We start from the raw sequence: 17,040 nt of genomic DNA, 5'->3' as shown, positions 1-17,040 counted from the left end.
AAACACTTTGTTCTTTGACCTAATTTGCTTTATTCTTAATCGTTTACATTTGACCACAGTGGGTTTTATTTTTCCAAACAGAGGCTGTTTTGTTTTTTTGTTTTTTTTGTTTGTTTGTTTTCGTTTTCATACTGGACTGACCTGTTTCTCTGTAATCCTTTCTCATCATTGTACCTCTAAGCAGAGCCAGCCAGGTGCTTCCTGCTAAGGCACCTGTCTCAAAGCATTTGAACGTGTCAAAGCCTTGAAATTTTAAAGTAGCAAAGAATCATGTTTAACATTCTTTTAGATATTAATAGAGTGGACAAAATGAAACGCATTCCACTAAGTGATGAAGGATTAAAAACTGAGCTGTCTTCCTGGATTGCATTTGATGTAACTTCTGTTTTATTGCTTTAATCCAGTGCCCATTGATGCTTCTTGATTTATGTGTGTCCTGTTGTGCTTTCTTAGTCAACACACCCCTTGATTGTACTAATCCAGTCTCTGTTCTTTCGTCCCGTAGAACAAGAATGTCCAGGTTGCAGAGTGTGTGTCAGATTTATGTTTCAGCAGAGGATCGTTATCCGTTTATCTGTCTTTTTCTCTTTCCTCTCAGGGAAGAAAGTTGGCGAGGAAGCAGTGAGCTTAAATCCTACATGTGCTGAAAGTCATCAGTGGTAGGTCTGAGCCGTTTCCTTATGCTTGTTATCATTTAAATGCAACTTTCTTCTGTTCAATAAACTCTTTCTGATTTTCGCAATGAAAGATGTCTGAGATGAGGCTTAGCCTGAATATGAGAGAAGTCCCATTATGTGAGAATCAATGTTATGCAGATTTCTAATCCAGCTAATTTTAAGTTAAATGCTATGAGACCAAATGAAAGCACAAATGCAGGTACTTTCCCCAGATCAGAGGTGTCAGTAGGGTTGAGTGACTTGTTACCCTGGAGCGCCTGTTCCTCTGTGTTTGAATAGATGAACGTCTGACTCAGGCATTTCCTTTGGGTAGCCTACTAAATGCAGCTTGCACAAGAAAAGAGAAAACTCACACGGGTAAATGAAAAAAGCAATTTAAATATGAATTTGTTGGTTTATGCTTTACACCCAACCAGAAAGCCCTGCAATATGTAAAATACGAGTGAAATGGTGTCCTTCAGCAGAGCACTGCCGCATCCTTTGAAAGCATGTATGCTTGTCAGATAGTAGTAGCTTACATCTCAAACATCTCCTTCCTTCGGATCAGCCCCTCATCCACCTGATAGCATCTCATCCAATTTAGGAATGTAAGCACAAGCTTGGCTCAGTTCGACTGACGGTTATAGTGGAGTAACTCGTGTCTGCAGAAGTTGCAACAGTTAACTTTTTCTGCAGGTTGTTAGTTGCTTCACAGCAGTGCAAGTTGTACATGCATTGTTTGTAGCCGTACGTATTCAGCGCTTAGGGATGTGCTGCTGAACAGGTCGCTCCAAGGCATTTATTTTCATTTTACATGTTCTTGTCACAAAACATCAGCATAATTTAATGATACCTTTGTTGAATCTGACGCTAACAGACAAAATGACTATTATTTGTCCTCTGTGGTCCTTAGTGTAAGTGGCAGTCACAGATTATTCCCGGACAAATTAAAGGAAAGGATATCAGGAATACCTCCTCTCCACTTGTACACCACCCCAGTCAGTCTGTGACTCAAGCAAAAATCCCCTTGCTTTTAATTAGCTCTGCATAGTGGGCCTGATGGCGTGCATCCCGTTTGTATTTGTGCAGGCCCCAATGCATTCCTCCATCTGAAACACTGCTCATGTCAAAACTTGACTGATGGAATCTGTGGCTGAAACGGAGAGATGAAAATTGCACTAGATACAGTTATGATTTCTTCAGAACACACGCGCGCACAGCTCCAATAAAATGCGAGCACATTTATCTAGCTTTTTTTTTTTTTTTTTTTAAACTTGTCCTTAATGGAGGCCATTCTAAAAAACGTTTCCAATTTAAAGTGTTTACTGGTACTTGCATTTCATAAATGAGTGTCCAGTGTAATTGAGATTATGTGGTTACTTTATGTATAGGCACACAAAGTTCTCTCACAGAAAACGGCCCGCTTGCACCAGAAGTCCTATTTGTTCTGTTCGTTAGGGAATAATTAGCATTAGCTCATGCACATACCGCAGCACTCGAGACAGCAGGTGAAAAATAAGGCTGTAGTTGTTTAGCTAATTAAGAGGAACGGCTTTGAAAAAAGAAAAAACCTTAATTCTTAATCCTGTATCCACTGATGGAATTTGTAAGATTCTTAAACCGAGCATAAACAGCATCTAAGTTGAACGGACAGAGCAAAGTAGGTAAAGCTGCACTTTGGGAAGGGAGGAGGCAGGGAGTGGGGACGGTGCCAGGCAGTGTTGCAAGGAAGTTTATGTCTGAGGTAACTGTTTACTTAGTGTACTGATGCCGTGAGAAAACTTGTCACCTGTTTTCCTGAATGCTGTTCAGCTTGTCACAGTTTCACAGATGTTGATTAAACAGGCTGCCAGTCAGTTTCTGCTCAGCCACTGAAACTACTTATAGACTTTACATACCAGTGAAAGAATGTCTTTTTGGACCTTTTTTCTGCCGTGTGACCTCATTTAAGGTGTTTAAATTGATTGATTGCGATTTACCTGGAAGTCAAAGATGTAAAAGTGATAAACGGTGTAGGCACAACTGAAAATTGAAAGCCCAAATCGTTATTGAAATTGCAGTGGATTTATAAATGGCTGCCAGTAAACTCCTGTCACCCTTGCATCTATGAGTGACAGTCGAGCAGGTTGGGTGAGGGGGACTGTCTAAACAAACCTGCTTTGTTGTATCTGCAGTTTGCATGGCATATCACATAAAGTATGTCTCTAAATACACCTACCCTGGCTTTTCTAGGCCAAATATGCTTCACGGTGGGGTGTGTCTATTGCAGCCAACAGTATTCCAGGTAGTGTAATAGGGCATCATGATTAGAAAGGGACAAATTGCTTGGTCTACTCTAAGTGGTAAAATGATTCAAAAGTCTAACCGAAACATTGAGCCAGTGGCTCACTGAAATGCGTCACAGACAGGATATATACATATCCTGTCTGTGACGCATGAAGGGGCGTCAGTAAATCAAGCCCTGACGGTATAAAATCTGTGTATGCTTTGAGGAAGTCGAAGACTACTTGCTGTCTGCGTACAGAGTGTCTTCCCACACGTGTGTAGTCATTAAAATCATTGTTTGACCAAGAGCTTCTGGACCATGGGTGGTTTGTACTCTCCTTCCTCAATTTTGAACCTTAACATTAGTCAACTGTCTAGTTTACTTCGAAGGACTTTGCCTTTCCCCTTGACAGCAGTTCTAAATGACATGATTTCTCCATCAGGAAATTAAGTTTGGATCATGGAAGAAAATGTTTTGAATCCCTAGTATTCTTTACTACATAACATTTATTGTAGGGAACTTGAAGATAATTCAAAAACGGACAACATAAACAATTTTGTTACCTTTACTGTATCTTTTACTGCTCATGATATAATTCAATTCCAATTCAACTTTATTTATACAGCGCCAAATCACAACAACAGTCACCTCAAGGTGCTTTATATTGTACAGTAGATCCTACAATAATACATACAGTGAAAAACCCAACAATGGTATGACCCCCTATTGTCAAGCACTTTGGCAACAGTGGGAAGGAAAAACTCCCTTTTAACAGGAAGAAACCTCCGGCAGAACCAGGCTCAGGGAGGGGCGGGGCCACCTGCTGCGACCGGTTGGGGTGAGAGAAGGAAGACAGGATAAAGACATGCTGTGGAAGAGAGACAGAGATTAATAACAAGTATGATTCAGTGCAGAGAGGTCTATTAACACATAGTGAGTGAGAAAGGTGACTGGAAAGGAAAAACTCAATGCATCATGGGAATCCCCCAGCAGCCTACGCTTATTGCAGCATAACTAAGGGAAGATTCAGGGTCACCTGGTCCAGCCCTAACTATATGCTTTAGCAGAAAGGAAAGTTTGAAGCTTAATCTTAAAAGTAGAGATAGTGTCTGTCTCCCGAATCCAAACTGGAAGCTGTTTCCACAGAAGAGGTGCCTGAAAACTGAAAGCTCTCCCTCCCATTCTACTTTTAAATACTCTGGGAACAACAAGTAGGCCTGCAGTGCGAGAGCGAAGTGCTCTAATGGGGTGATATGGTACTACAAGGTCATTAAAGGACATTATTTTGAGAAACATGATCAAGGTTTAATGGACACTAAAGTAGCCTTTCTCACTTGCATCAAAGCCTTAGAAAATATCCACTGTCACTTGGAGAAAAACAATTTCTTATGACAAGATTTGACATTCTTACCTTTCAGATAAAGTACGCACGGCAATGTGAGGAGAATTCTCCAACATAAATGCAAAGTAAATGTTGCTGCAAATTTCTATTGGATTCTTGTGTGAATTTAGTGAAAATGTCAAGATGCTCAAGTTAAATATTTGTATATTCAAATTCAAACTATTTAAAAACATAACTGAATATTTTTTGCCAAAAAAAATCTTCCAAGCCTTTTACTTTTCAGCACTTGTCTCCATCATGACCAAGACTTGGACACATACTGAATCCATTACACAGCTAACACGTGGACAATAAGCAGTATCTTCTGGTTGTCTCATCTTCAATAGATGGGTGTTGTCTTTTTTGGTCAAGCTTTTGAAATGTTTGGACTGCCATAGTCAGAACTACTCCTTATAGAACCCCACCCGTTATGTTACTTCATTCATTACGCCCAGCCAATACTGTATACTCTGAATGATACCAGATCAAAATAGATCTAACGCAAAAAAATTACAATTTGCTGTGTTATGTTTAAAGTTTCAATTAATGAGGTAAGCAAATCCTTACTGTTGTCAGTGTCACCCACCTTAAATAATGTCACACCTGCTGGCATGCTTCAGTATTTCTTCTTCTTCTAGGGAAACTCCCGATTTTTGTTACCTGGTACAAACGGCATGACAAGTAAATCCAACCTGGAAGCTTGGTCTGCCTTTTAATGATGCGTTGACTGATTGTGCCAAGAGTTAAGAGTAGGGATGGGTATCGTTTAGGTTTTATCCGATACCGGTGCCAAATCGGTACTTTTGAAACGGTGCCGGTGCTCAAACCGGTGCTTAAAGACTGGAGAACACAAAATTGGTCCAAAAACCTCTCATGTTCAGCTGGTTTTTTGTAAAAAGATAACAATGTTAGCCTTTTCTGCAGCTATGGGGCATATATGGTATCACTCTTGGCTGGAAGCAGTGCTTAATCAATGGGAAAAAACACAAACTTTGTCCAAAACCTCTCATGTTTAACTGTTTTCCACTTTTTCTTTGGTCATTTTAGCCTTTTTGGCCAGGGTGAAGGGAGTATCTGCCATCAAACAAGAAGACAGCCGCATGTAGCTATGATGATGTTTGCTAGTTCACCTTACATGCATTAATGTAATAACGTGGTTAGCCTACTCAACGTAAATTACACGCGAACAACATTAAGCTACTCACGCAGAGAAGAACGGCTGCTGCTGCATCATCATCCGTCATCATTTCTGCTACACTGACAGGGCTAGGGGCCAGGACTCTCCTCTTCGTGTTTTTGGGGGATATTGCTAACTCCGGGTCCGATAACAGGCAACCTACGCACAGTAGATGTGCTCGGTGTGAGGTCTCGCAGCAAGCTATCATACGGCGCATTTCTGGGCTTTTAAAAAAAAACGCTATGCGGCGCCAGGTGTTTCATCGGATTTGAGGTGTTACCTCCTTTGGCTGCTGAGTTTGCATCTTTTGCTGTGAAGTACAGCCAGACTTTTGACCGCTTCGCCTTGGGCATTTTTAATCTGTAGCTCTGCTCTAACAGAACGTACGTACCTGGACCCGCCTACTATCCTCGGAAACGTAAAATTATTGTCTAGAAGTGTATCACAGCTCAGGGAAAAAAAGCACCGAAATAAAGCACCGAAATGTGCGCTGCTTTTCGGTCTGGTTACTACCGTTTATGTCAGAACCGGACAGCGGTACCCATCCCTAGTTAAGAGAGATGACACATTCTGCAGAAATAGTAGAAAAACTTTACTGAACTCTTAGTTTTCTGTTTCAGCTTGGTTCACAGTTTCAGTGAAGCACTGTTTTGTGTTTGTTTTGTTTTCATTTTTTTTAAAGCAGTGAGACTGACAGTAATGAAATGACGAATGACCAGTGTATCAACCATATCTGTTGCTCGCAAATTGCTAGCAAATATTGGTATATAAGCAAATGTAGTTAGGAATATGTCGGTAACAAGTTATAGATCAAAGGGTCTTCATTGTGTGTATGTTTACATGTGGTTATGTAGAATAAAGTTAATGCTAAAGTTATGACCTTACTATAGTAGCTATACTCTAAAAGCACCTTGAGGCAACTGTTGTTGTGATTTGGCACAATATAAATAAAATTGGAATGAATTGAATAATATTGTTAAAAAATTAAGAAACAACATTCCGTTTTAAAAAAAGAAATCAAGAAACTTCTTTTTATGTGTCTACGTTTGATAACGTTGATGTTGACGTCATCATTACACCTCCATCAAAAACAAGGATTATACTAAAAACAAAAAAAATGACTTCCTTATTTAAAACTATTGTTAAAAAATAATAACTAACCAAAGTTTGGAGACAGTAGGACCTCATACAAGAACAAAACACATCCTCTCTGGGGTTTTATGGTTGTTTAAGGCTTTAAGTGATGAGGTAACAGTGGTCACCTTAGGAGAGATTACACATACTTTCCCATTATGTCATGCAGTCTTTTTGAGTAGAAGGTGAATAAGGACTCTTTTGAAGTTGGATGTGTGTAGAGGCACTTAACTTATTCAAAGAGCACCTCTACCCCTGCATACTACCAGTGTACTCCGCACTAAAATAAATTTTATGTCCATGTCAACTCTTAATACTTCAATTTCTCCTCTCCCAGGTTTCAGTTTTCAAAAGCACTCAGTCTATAGCTATTGTGTCTATTTACAGGGCTAATGTATTGACCACGTGTATGACATTAGATGAATGCATACGCATACGTGTGGGGCTTTGGGGACATTGAGCGTGGAGGCCGGTTTGTGTAATCTGACTGACGGGAGGCGTGATGGCATTCTTGTATCTCTGGCTTTGTATATAGGTGCATTTTCATTGATCCAAAGTAAATCCCCGACTTTAGAGCCTCACTGATGATACAAAGACCCACGGATTAAGCAGGGAGACAGAGGAGGACAGGAGGATGGAGTAACTTTGAACTTTGCAATGACAACCCTAATTTTAAACACGTGCCTCATAATTGGTGGCAGCACTGTGCTGTGTTCCCAGCAGCCTTGGAAAGCCTGTGTCTGCTTAAACTTCACACCTCTTTGTACACCGTTGGAACACTTATCGTGCCATGAATTTCGTCTCCCACGCATAGAAAAACAAAATCAACTAATTTTGTCTTGAGCAAACTCGCATACTCTCACACAGGTTAGCCGAAATTCCTCAAGTTTCTCCTCCTGTTTCTGTACGGCTTTTAGTCTGAACAGGTGCCTGATGGTGTAAAGTTCAATGAGCTCTGTGTGTTTGGATGTGAAAGTCAATCTGCTGCTTCTTCCATGCAGCTGAGACTTGGGGCTTTTTGCCAAGTATAGTCGGTGATATTGAGTCTGTTAACAACGTAGGCTGACCTTGCACAATTAAGAGCTCTGTCCTCCTGTTATTGTACTCTTTCCTGATTCCTTTTTCTTTTCTTGCCTTAGAGACTCAAATATGAGATAGAATTTCAACTATCAGTAAAAATGAAAGGATAAACAACAGCAGGTAGACCCTAAGGGCAAACGCACCTTTGTACACCTTCGCATCTAATTTCCTCATACACTCCCTCCACTTACCCTCTGCCCACACTCCACTGAGGATCTGGTGCATTTCAATCCTGTTTTCACAGAGTGACAATAAACCCCAAAATGCCACACTTGATCTCCTGTATGGTGTTTGCAGATTCTAACCCAGACAGACATCTGCTTACTTCCCACAGTCCAGCTGCTGGTCCAATAATGGTCCAATAATTAGCTACTCTACCAAATCTTTTCTTGGGGAACGTGTTAGTAAACACTGTTTGAATTGCTTCATGCTGAATGTTGGTGTTAATCATTGAGTGGGAGGCTAAAATATGTCTTTGCAGTAAGCTGAATGTTGGGCAATCTTTCCCACAGCTGTCACCTGGGAAATAATTGATCTTAGTTGCTCTTCTTTGGTTGTATTTGGTCTCCTCGTGTTGTTACTGTCTAGATTTATTGCATTTAATCACATCAGCATATTGCAACACGTACATAATGCATGTATGTCATTAGAGCCCATTGGACTTTTTGATGTACGTATTTGTAGATAGATTTTCATGGTTAATTATTATTGTCTAAAAGTATTTCAAAAATTGCTGCCACAATGTCAAAACATTGCTTTATAGTTTAATCACAGCAGAATTTAATTTACAGAGATTGGGTAACAAACACCAAAACGGCTAATCCTCATGTTGACACGCTGAAGCAATGACATTCTATTTATAAAGTTACAAAACATATCAAATTGTTGAGTTTATTTAATCCATTCAAGAGATTTGAGACATTTTATACAGGAACAATCTACACACATAGCACACACACCTTTATTTTTCAGTACTTCAAGTAGTTTTCAGGAATAGTACTCCATATTTCTTACAGGACATTCAAAGCTCTGTCTTGTTGGTTGCCTTTTTGTTCTGTTTGGGATCATTGTCATGTGGAAAATTAAGCAATCATTGTGCATTGTGGATGAAAATTTGTCAATAATGTAGTCCATGCCAGAGCCTCCACTATGTTTTCGAGCTGACCATCTCAATCTATTCTGGTTACAATTTGAACCAAAAACTTCATATTTGGATTCATCACTCCATAAAACATGTTGCAACTGATTTTAAGACAAGTTATTGTTTGATTAACCGTCGTTCAACCTTTGCTCCGTGTTTCCTTTCCTTAAGAATCACTCTTTGAACGCTGCTTCTCCTGTGAGACCTTTATTGATACGGCTTCAGTCAACAGTAGATGGATAAAATGAAGGGCCAGATGGCTCTCTCAGGCCCTGTGTCAGTGTCTCCCAGTTCTTAAGGACATGGCTTTGAGTTACTGTTTAGTTTTCAGGTAATACCCCTTTGAGAATCATCTTAATGGTCTAAAATAAATATCCTAAGCCTGTCAAACTCTGTGGCATTTTTATAGATGATCAGCTAAAGAAAATGGAACAAATTAAGTGTTTTTGCAACAGGATGGTAGAAACAAAGTGCATAAAGATGCAATTTAAAATTGTTCTTTGCTAAGTTGTCTGTTATCTGTAGACTCAACACTGGGTTATTCCTTTTTTTTGTGCCTGAACGATTCATAGGTCACCGTTGAGCATCTTAAGAAGCAAGGGAGAAAAAAATGGTCAGTTATAAAGAGCGGACTGGAAGTGACTATAAAAGCAGCAATGTCCAACGAAAAACTTTTGCTTTAACTCTTTGCTAACAGTGAACCATTAAATACTGTGAGCAGCTTTTAACTACTAATTTACTTTTTTTTTTTTAAGTGAAACGGTCACGTGCAAACCAACTGTGTCGTGGCTTTGTTTCCTATCTGCAGATATTTAGTTGCCAGTCAAAGATTTGCTCAAAGCATTTACATCCAGCTGTGTGTTTTCATTGGAAGCCAGGCAGCACAACTGCAGACAGATAGCATCTCTGCTCCTCTGATGTTGTAGAGCGCTCCACTCATCAAGCGCCAACCAGTGGGCGCATGGGCACACCCTGCTCCACTTAAGAAAAATAAACACGTCTTTTTTGTTTAAAGTTACATCTGCCCGTGTTTGGCCAATTTAAAGCATTTAAAAGTGATGTGATTAACGCGTGTCTCATCTCTGACAATTTTCCAGTAAGTGTGAGTAGTTCGTGTGAAGATTCATGTTTTATGATGTTTCATCCAACCATAACCAAAATGATTGTGAATTTATTTTCATCAGATACCGATCAGATAATAGTTGGAACATTCTCAGCTGAATGAAATCTCCTCCTTTGCTCATAAGATTAATCTTTCTGCCGTCATGATCTTAATTTAGTAATTACCTGCTAATCGTGTAGTATACTCTGCAGTTTACTTCATAGCCCCCATCATTTCATTATACTGCGCTAAAAAAAATCTACTCACACATACCAGACACTGTAGTACACACGTACAGTTGTAGATTCCATCTCCCATCACCGCCACCGTGTCAGGCGACGCTGTCAGATGACCTTTGCACACACTGATCCTTCATATAACAAGGTGTTTATGTTGCTCGGTGGTGTTTGACAGAGTACCAGCAGGATTAAAGCAGCCGTGCAGTGAAAAGGCTTTGATCAGCTCACTCCTCTCCTCTCCGAACCCTCGGTGTCATGCTGACTTACAGATCCCAGAGCTGAAATCGCCCTTTGTTTCGCTTCCACCTGCCCACTGGTCCAAGGCCAGCGTATTAATTAGAGAGCGGGGGAATAAGGTGGAGCAGCTTATCTTTGCTGGTGCTGTCTAATGAGGAGTCTTTCCACAGACCACTGAGTATGGTGGGTTTTTTGGAGGCCCTTTGGTTGTTAGTGACCCAAAGAAAAGGTGGTGTGACTGTGAGGTGCTGCTGACCATCTCTGTGCTTCTCACCGCCCCCTGCAAAATATCATTGTTTAACTTCTGTTTTGTCAGAACCGGGGAACCGAGAATGCCTGATGCTGCCGTTGTTTTGCTTAAAATCCAAATTGTGTGAAAAGCTAAAGATGTTAGAGGTTAGGTTTTCCTTTTAAGGCTAGTTTCCTTTCAATCTGGTAAAAAATATAGATAGAAACTGAGTTTTGCTGCAAATAAACCACACAACCTTTACAACAATAACTACATTTTACACCTGAATTTAGTCATGGCCCCTCTGTTGTTTAGAAACTTGTACTATGCCTGAAGAAGCACCAAGCACAGAGAGCCAAGGCTCAAGTTGCAGTGTTATAGCACAGTGGTGTGACAAATGTCCCAGTTGCATGGATGGTTTACGCAATAAAAACAAATACAGAATATAATTAATAAAAATATGCAGTTTGGATCCTAGGATCTGGCTGTTTTCATTCCATTTATATATTTATAAGGGTAGAATGTAATTGTAAAACTTATTTCAGCACCACCTCAAGTTTTTGGGTCTGAGTGTTGGATGACCTGGAAGCACTTCATGAACTTTCATGTTTCCAGAACTCAAAGGTTTTTATTGCACACAACAAATTTGGTGCCAAATAATAAATAAGCAGAAGGGTTAGAAGAATTGCCAATACGGTTCCTGCAACTTCAGTTCCTTGAACCCTTTATGATATCATACAGGCTTGAAAACATTAAATATTAATTTGCTGTTTGGTACGATTTGTTTGTTTAGGGTTATTTGGGGTGTTTCTTCACATAGCTTGTTTAAGAGTAGGATGGCCTGAACCTCTAATAGCAGTGTCTCCCCACAGGTATGCCATCATGTGTGGAATTATGGCCGAATATGACACCATCCAAAACAAGATAAAGAACGGATACGTCTTTAAGGTAAGGCATGTGAACGGAGAGCTAGTTTTGACCTTGCAAATTCTTGGAATGGTCAAATAATAATATAATGCAAACAATGCATTTTACATCTATTTATGCATATTGGGCATTGCATTCTCCATGTGCTTAGGCTAAAGAGGAATGGTCATTTTCACAGTTTAAGCCAATAAGACCCTCCTACAGTCATTAAGTTGCATCAGAGTGTGGAACAGCAGCACGTAGCATTTTATCTTCTGTCAGCAGCCTCTAGCAAACACTGTTTTCCCTCAAAACTCTTTGACAGGTGAAAGCGAGAGATAGAGCCCTGGAGAGGGAAGATATTTAAAAAAAAAAAAAAAAAAAAACAGAAGAAGAATGGAAAGAACGAGGGAGGGTGTGTGACAGCCAGGAGTGTGCGGTAGCTCGACTAGATCGCGTGTGTGAGAGGTGTTTGTGAAATACTTGTGGGTTGGTGAAGCAGGACAGATCAGGTCAGAACAGAAGGCGGTGCAGCTGTGCTATGAATCAACAGTGAAAATCTTCTCTCTGTCTGTCTGCTTCTCTTCTCAGGATCATCTGGATAAAGCCATTGAGCTGAAGCCGCAGGACCCGCTGTCCTACTACCTTCTGGGCCGCTGGTGCTACGCTGTATGTGACCAGTACAGCACATCTCTATCTCTGCTCAATATGATGTACATTTATGAAGGCTAGCGTGTCTGCGTGACCTCCCACCTCCCTGTGCTAACCCACCCACGGTTTCCCCTCATTCATTTCCACTGTTTAGGTTTCCTCAAGGTTTGTTTTTCCCTCTGCGATATTCACAGAGAGCGCTATGGGAGGTTAACACCATCCATTGTTAGCTTTAAATCAGATTGTACCAGGGAGATAATTTCATCCTGTTTCTGTTTGGCTCGTGTTCGCTCGGTAGCTGCAGTCATTTGGGATGCAGCACGTGATTGTTTCTGTAACTGTCTAGTCTTTTCAGAAACGCACGTAACATGATGAATTGCTGTTGTTTAGATCGAAATTTCCAGACGTTCTGCTTTTGACGGTTCCTGTTGTTTTATGAGCTGCTCATAACACCTGATATTTTCAGGGGTTGTATTTTACGGGCTGTCTACGGGGCATTCATGTTAAACAATGACCTACTGTTCACATTCAGCCAGCATCTCTGTTTGAAATTTCCTGATGTTGCCAGAGCAATTCTACACCTGGAGTTAGATACAGCTCTGATGACTGTGTGAGGCTGAAGCTGCTGCTGGCTGGTGACATTCTTCTGCAAAAGGTGTCAGTAGCAGAGCAGAAGTGGACGGGGGTGCCCGTTGTCATGGAAACACTAGTAAAATAACAGGAAGTTGGCTGTAAGAGTTCTGAAAAATGATATGTAACCAGTCCTGCTGGTAAATGGGTGCAGATTATTTTAATCTATGTTTTAACTGTTACATTTCTTCATATTTGTTCAGAGATGTCATTTCTATTACATGTTGTGTATATCAGAGTCAAATGAGACCATTTGTTTTGGTCTGAGATGCTGCTGTTTTATACATTATCCAGGGTGTTTTGGATGTCACATACTGAACATCAACATTACCTAAACAGCTCAAGAGATGGCAGCAATACAGCTGTGGTCATACGTTTACATACAATCATCACTGGCATGAATGTCAGGGTCATTTTGGGCTTTTAATGATTTCTTAGAACTGTTCTTTCTCTAGATTTTACAACATTCGTCTTTAATAACTCTAAAAATTAAGAATTGTGTGCGCAAGTTTGACTTTATTCTAGATTTCTATGATCCACATAGGGTCAAAGTTATAAATATTGGCTCACATGTATACATATATACGTACATTACTAAGTGTTCTTTAGAAGTTTGTACCTACACCTAATTCTTTGGGGGGTTTATTTTTGTTTGTTTTTTATGTCAAAAGTCAGAGGATGTGTGAAAGTTTGTGAAAGTTTAATTGTCTTTGTTATTCACAACAGTTCTTTAACTCATTCACTGCCATTGACGTCTATAGCCGTCAATGGCAGTGAATGAGTTAATGGGTTTAACTCATTCACTGCCAATGGCTGGCAGTGAATGAGTTAATTTTCATTCACTGTCAGAAAATAGGCTTTTAAATATTAGCTACAAGGGGCGGTGATGCACTGCTTTTTATGGCTCAGTCACACGAGTCAAAACTGGATGGAAGTTTTTTGCATTTCTTGCGAAGGTTTTCACATAAAATTTTTAGAATCAGACAAAGATAGACGAGCTGAAACATTTAAGTGTGAAAATGTGGAAGAAAATAAGAAATCACAAAGGCGAAAATACTTTTTCCATTACTGTACATTCAGAGTATAGTCAGAACCTGATAGGTATAAAACAGAACTTCAGAAATTCATCCACAAATAGTGACACAATCGCTGCAAAATAAGAGCGGCCCACAGAAACCCTGCTTTTACATAGAAATATAACTAGAATACAACATGCTGGCAACAAGAGTTCAGTCCCCTGTTGCAAAGAGACATTATGCAGATGAGTTGTTAGAATAGTGGCAAAGATTTGCCATTCTATCACATTTAATCGTCATGTCGTAAACAGATTACATGTAAAGATTAATTCAACCAATTCAGCTGCAAACTGAAATTAGACTGCCTCCAACTTGTTACTATTTCATCACTGACTTGATGCCTTTGACTGTAGCATTACCCCTCTCATCCATTAATGTTAAGCCAAGGTGGCCAATTTTCTTCTGATTGGTGATGTTTGTTTTCAGGTGTCTCAGTTATCGTGGATTGAGAGGAAAGTTGCTTCAACTCTGTTTGGAGAACCACCAAGCGCCACAGTTGAAGACGCACTGAAGAATTTCCTTAAGGTACTGGTGTTTTGTTTCTTAAGCTATTCTGCGATGTTTTATACACACACACCCAGCACGCCCCTGCGGGCGGTTTATCCTTCAAGCTCGGGTCCTCTACCAGAGGCCTGGGAGCTTGAGGGTCCTGCGCAGTATCTTAGCTGTTCCCAGGACTGCGCTCTTCTGGACAGAGATCTCCGATGTTATTCCCGGGATCTATTTATTTATACAGATGTGGACAGCAATATGCTGTCCACATCTGAATAAAGTGTTTGAGGCAAAGTCAGAGAGTGGGGTGAAGCACGATGAACTGTACAAATAAGAGCAATCATTTCTGAGCACAAACGATGGGCGTAGCCGTCTGAGGTTTAAAGTTTACCAAGAAAGTTAAGCATGATGGTTATATGTAATATTCAGTCCATGTCCTCAAACCAAGAAGTGAGACTTATTTCTTATTCAGTGGTTTATGTTTTTGTACTTTTTAACTGAATACTTGTTCTGACCTCAGTTATGAAACACTTAAATCACACCCCTGTTTATCTTGTGCTACGTTGCAATTTGCCTGCAGGTTGCATCTGTTCCCTGTTTTTAAAGCCCAAACCCTCTGTATTTAGAAAGGCTTAATCTCTGTTCCTACATTGGAAATGTTTATGTAGTGGGGGAAATTACTTTTGCTTTTGGCCAATATTCCTATGCATGCCTCATCTTCATGTCTTCTAGACCATAAGCTTGATTCAGGTGGTCACAGTTACAACATGTCACCAGTGACCTGGAGAAGCTTTAACTAAAACATTATACACCTCCCCAGCCTTGCTAGAGCTTAGTGTAGAGATGCGGCTCCGTTCTTGACATATTTAATGCTGCAGACTAAACTTGTTACTCCTTCTGTGTGAAGATCAAATTCTCAGAATGAAAGCAAGCTCTGTGAAACCAAAATATTCATGTGTAGTCCAAAAGCACACGCTTCAGTTAGTAACAGAAGCTGTTATTACAGACGTGAATGAAAGTCGTGACAGCATGGCTTTTATCGTTTTTAGACAGTGATTCTGTCTGTGTGATTAGCTTGACACTCAGTTCAGAGGAATTTGCTGATATGTCTGCTTTTGTCTAAGTACTGAGTTGGAGCGCCTCAACTCAACTGAACAAACTTGCATTGTGTTGCATTGCATACATTTTAATGCAATGCAACATATTTTGAAGTAGCTCAACAGTATATCACTATATCTGTGTCAGTGTCTGTATGTAGTCAACAGCTGAATAAAGGATTTGATTGGCTGAATATCACACGTGTACATACGTTACCTACCATAAGAGAAAAAAAAACAAAGAAAAAGCGGCACAGATTAAAATAGAAAGATAAAGTCTGGTCTGTCAAAATCTAGTAATAGTTCTGGTGTAGGTCCAGACTGTGATGTGAATGTTTTTGACCTAATCTATAAACTGTATATAAAAGATGGACGTTTATTTTGTGGACTTTTATTGTGGTGCCTTATTTATGACTCCAGCATGTGTTTAGTTGTTTGTTTCTTTCACAGTAGACATGTTGGTATTCGAAGTCAACGTTTGTTCTTGGGACTTCTCATTGATTACTAGCTCTGGTTAGCTAATGGGGAAAAGACTTAAGAGGTCAAAACTGTTGTAACCGGTTTTAAAAGTATTTTATTTCTTCTCTGAAATTGGACATGGGCTCATGTGGTGTCTTTGGGGATTGGATTCCTTTTGGTGCTGCTTCTAACCGCTTTTGTTTTGTTTTTTTGCACTTGCACCTTAGCTTTTTATTTCTATGCTACAAATGTTAGCGTCTTTTGCGGTCGTTGGAAAACTATGTCTAACTAAGTCTTATGAAACTTTTCTTGTCTGTGTTTTTAACCAGGTCGAGGAGCTCCATCCAGCTTATTCTAAACTCAACTATGTGTTTCTGGCTAAGGTTAGTACTAAACATATCAGTACTTGGATTGTGAAATATAAACCGTTTTACAGATGCTAATAGGACAAAACAGTCGTTTGACAGTTCTGGGTCTTTTCTTTGGTAGTGCTACAAAGACTTGGGTCAGTGCGAAAAGGCTAAGAAGATGTGTCAAGCTGCTTGTTCAATGAGTGCTGAATCCAAAGAGGTACACTTCAGGACCGTCTGTATTCAGATCTGTTTGTTTTTGCCTCATCTAATCCAGCTAGCAAAAACGCATCATAGCTAGGGATGGGTATTGATAAGATTTTCATGATTCCGATTCCATTTTCGATTCTGTTTAACGATTCGATTCTTTATCGATTCTCTTATCGATTCTTTTTTAAAACAAAGGAGAACACTAAGGTCGATTTGCTTAGAACTTTGTTTTATATCTTCTCTTTGAACAAGGTAGAAATTTAGGATTAGCACGGCTTTACAAACCCAACAGTGAGATCTTAAGAGATCCTTAAGAGATCCAGCCTATGGCTCTTCAGTGGGGTGTCACAGGGTCCCCGGGGAAAAAATTGTAATTGTAAAATAAATATTCTTCTGTAGCAATAACAAAGTATAACATAAATTATTCTGTAGCAATTACACAAGAATATCCAGTAATGTCCCTGCCTACAATTAAACACATTCACTTACCAAAAATCGGGGGCATCTGCTGTGGCAAATGGGTGCGA

The 17,040-nt window shown here is 39.9% G+C and overlaps 1 protein-coding gene across 3 annotated transcripts in view; it reads left to right on the top strand.

Annotated features, from left to right (window-relative positions):
• The window catches only part of rmdn2 (regulator of microtubule dynamics 2), a 39,349-nt gene that overhangs the window by 19,752 nt on the left and 2,557 nt on the right, over positions 1-17,040 (top strand). For all 3 annotated transcript variants that reach the window (XM_085478314.1, XM_085478315.1, XM_085478316.1), the window contains exons 5-10: positions 599-659; positions 11,515-11,590; positions 12,140-12,217; positions 14,332-14,430; positions 16,283-16,336; positions 16,443-16,523. In XM_085478314.1, coding sequence (XP_085334440.1) covers positions 599-659; positions 11,515-11,590; positions 12,140-12,217; positions 14,332-14,430; positions 16,283-16,336; positions 16,443-16,523 — 449 coding nt within the window. The remainder of the gene's footprint in view (positions 1-598; positions 660-11,514; positions 11,591-12,139; positions 12,218-14,331; positions 14,431-16,282; positions 16,337-16,442; positions 16,524-17,040) is intronic.

Source organism: Copadichromis virginalis, linkage group LG13 (assembly GCF_057382275.1).
Source record: "Copadichromis virginalis isolate Kocher_CV1m ecotype Utaka linkage group LG13, C_Virginalis_male_GT1.1, whole genome shotgun sequence".
NCBI lineage: Eukaryota > Metazoa > Chordata > Actinopteri > Cichliformes > Cichlidae > Copadichromis > Copadichromis virginalis.
This window is presented reverse-complemented; position numbering and strand designations above follow the sequence as displayed.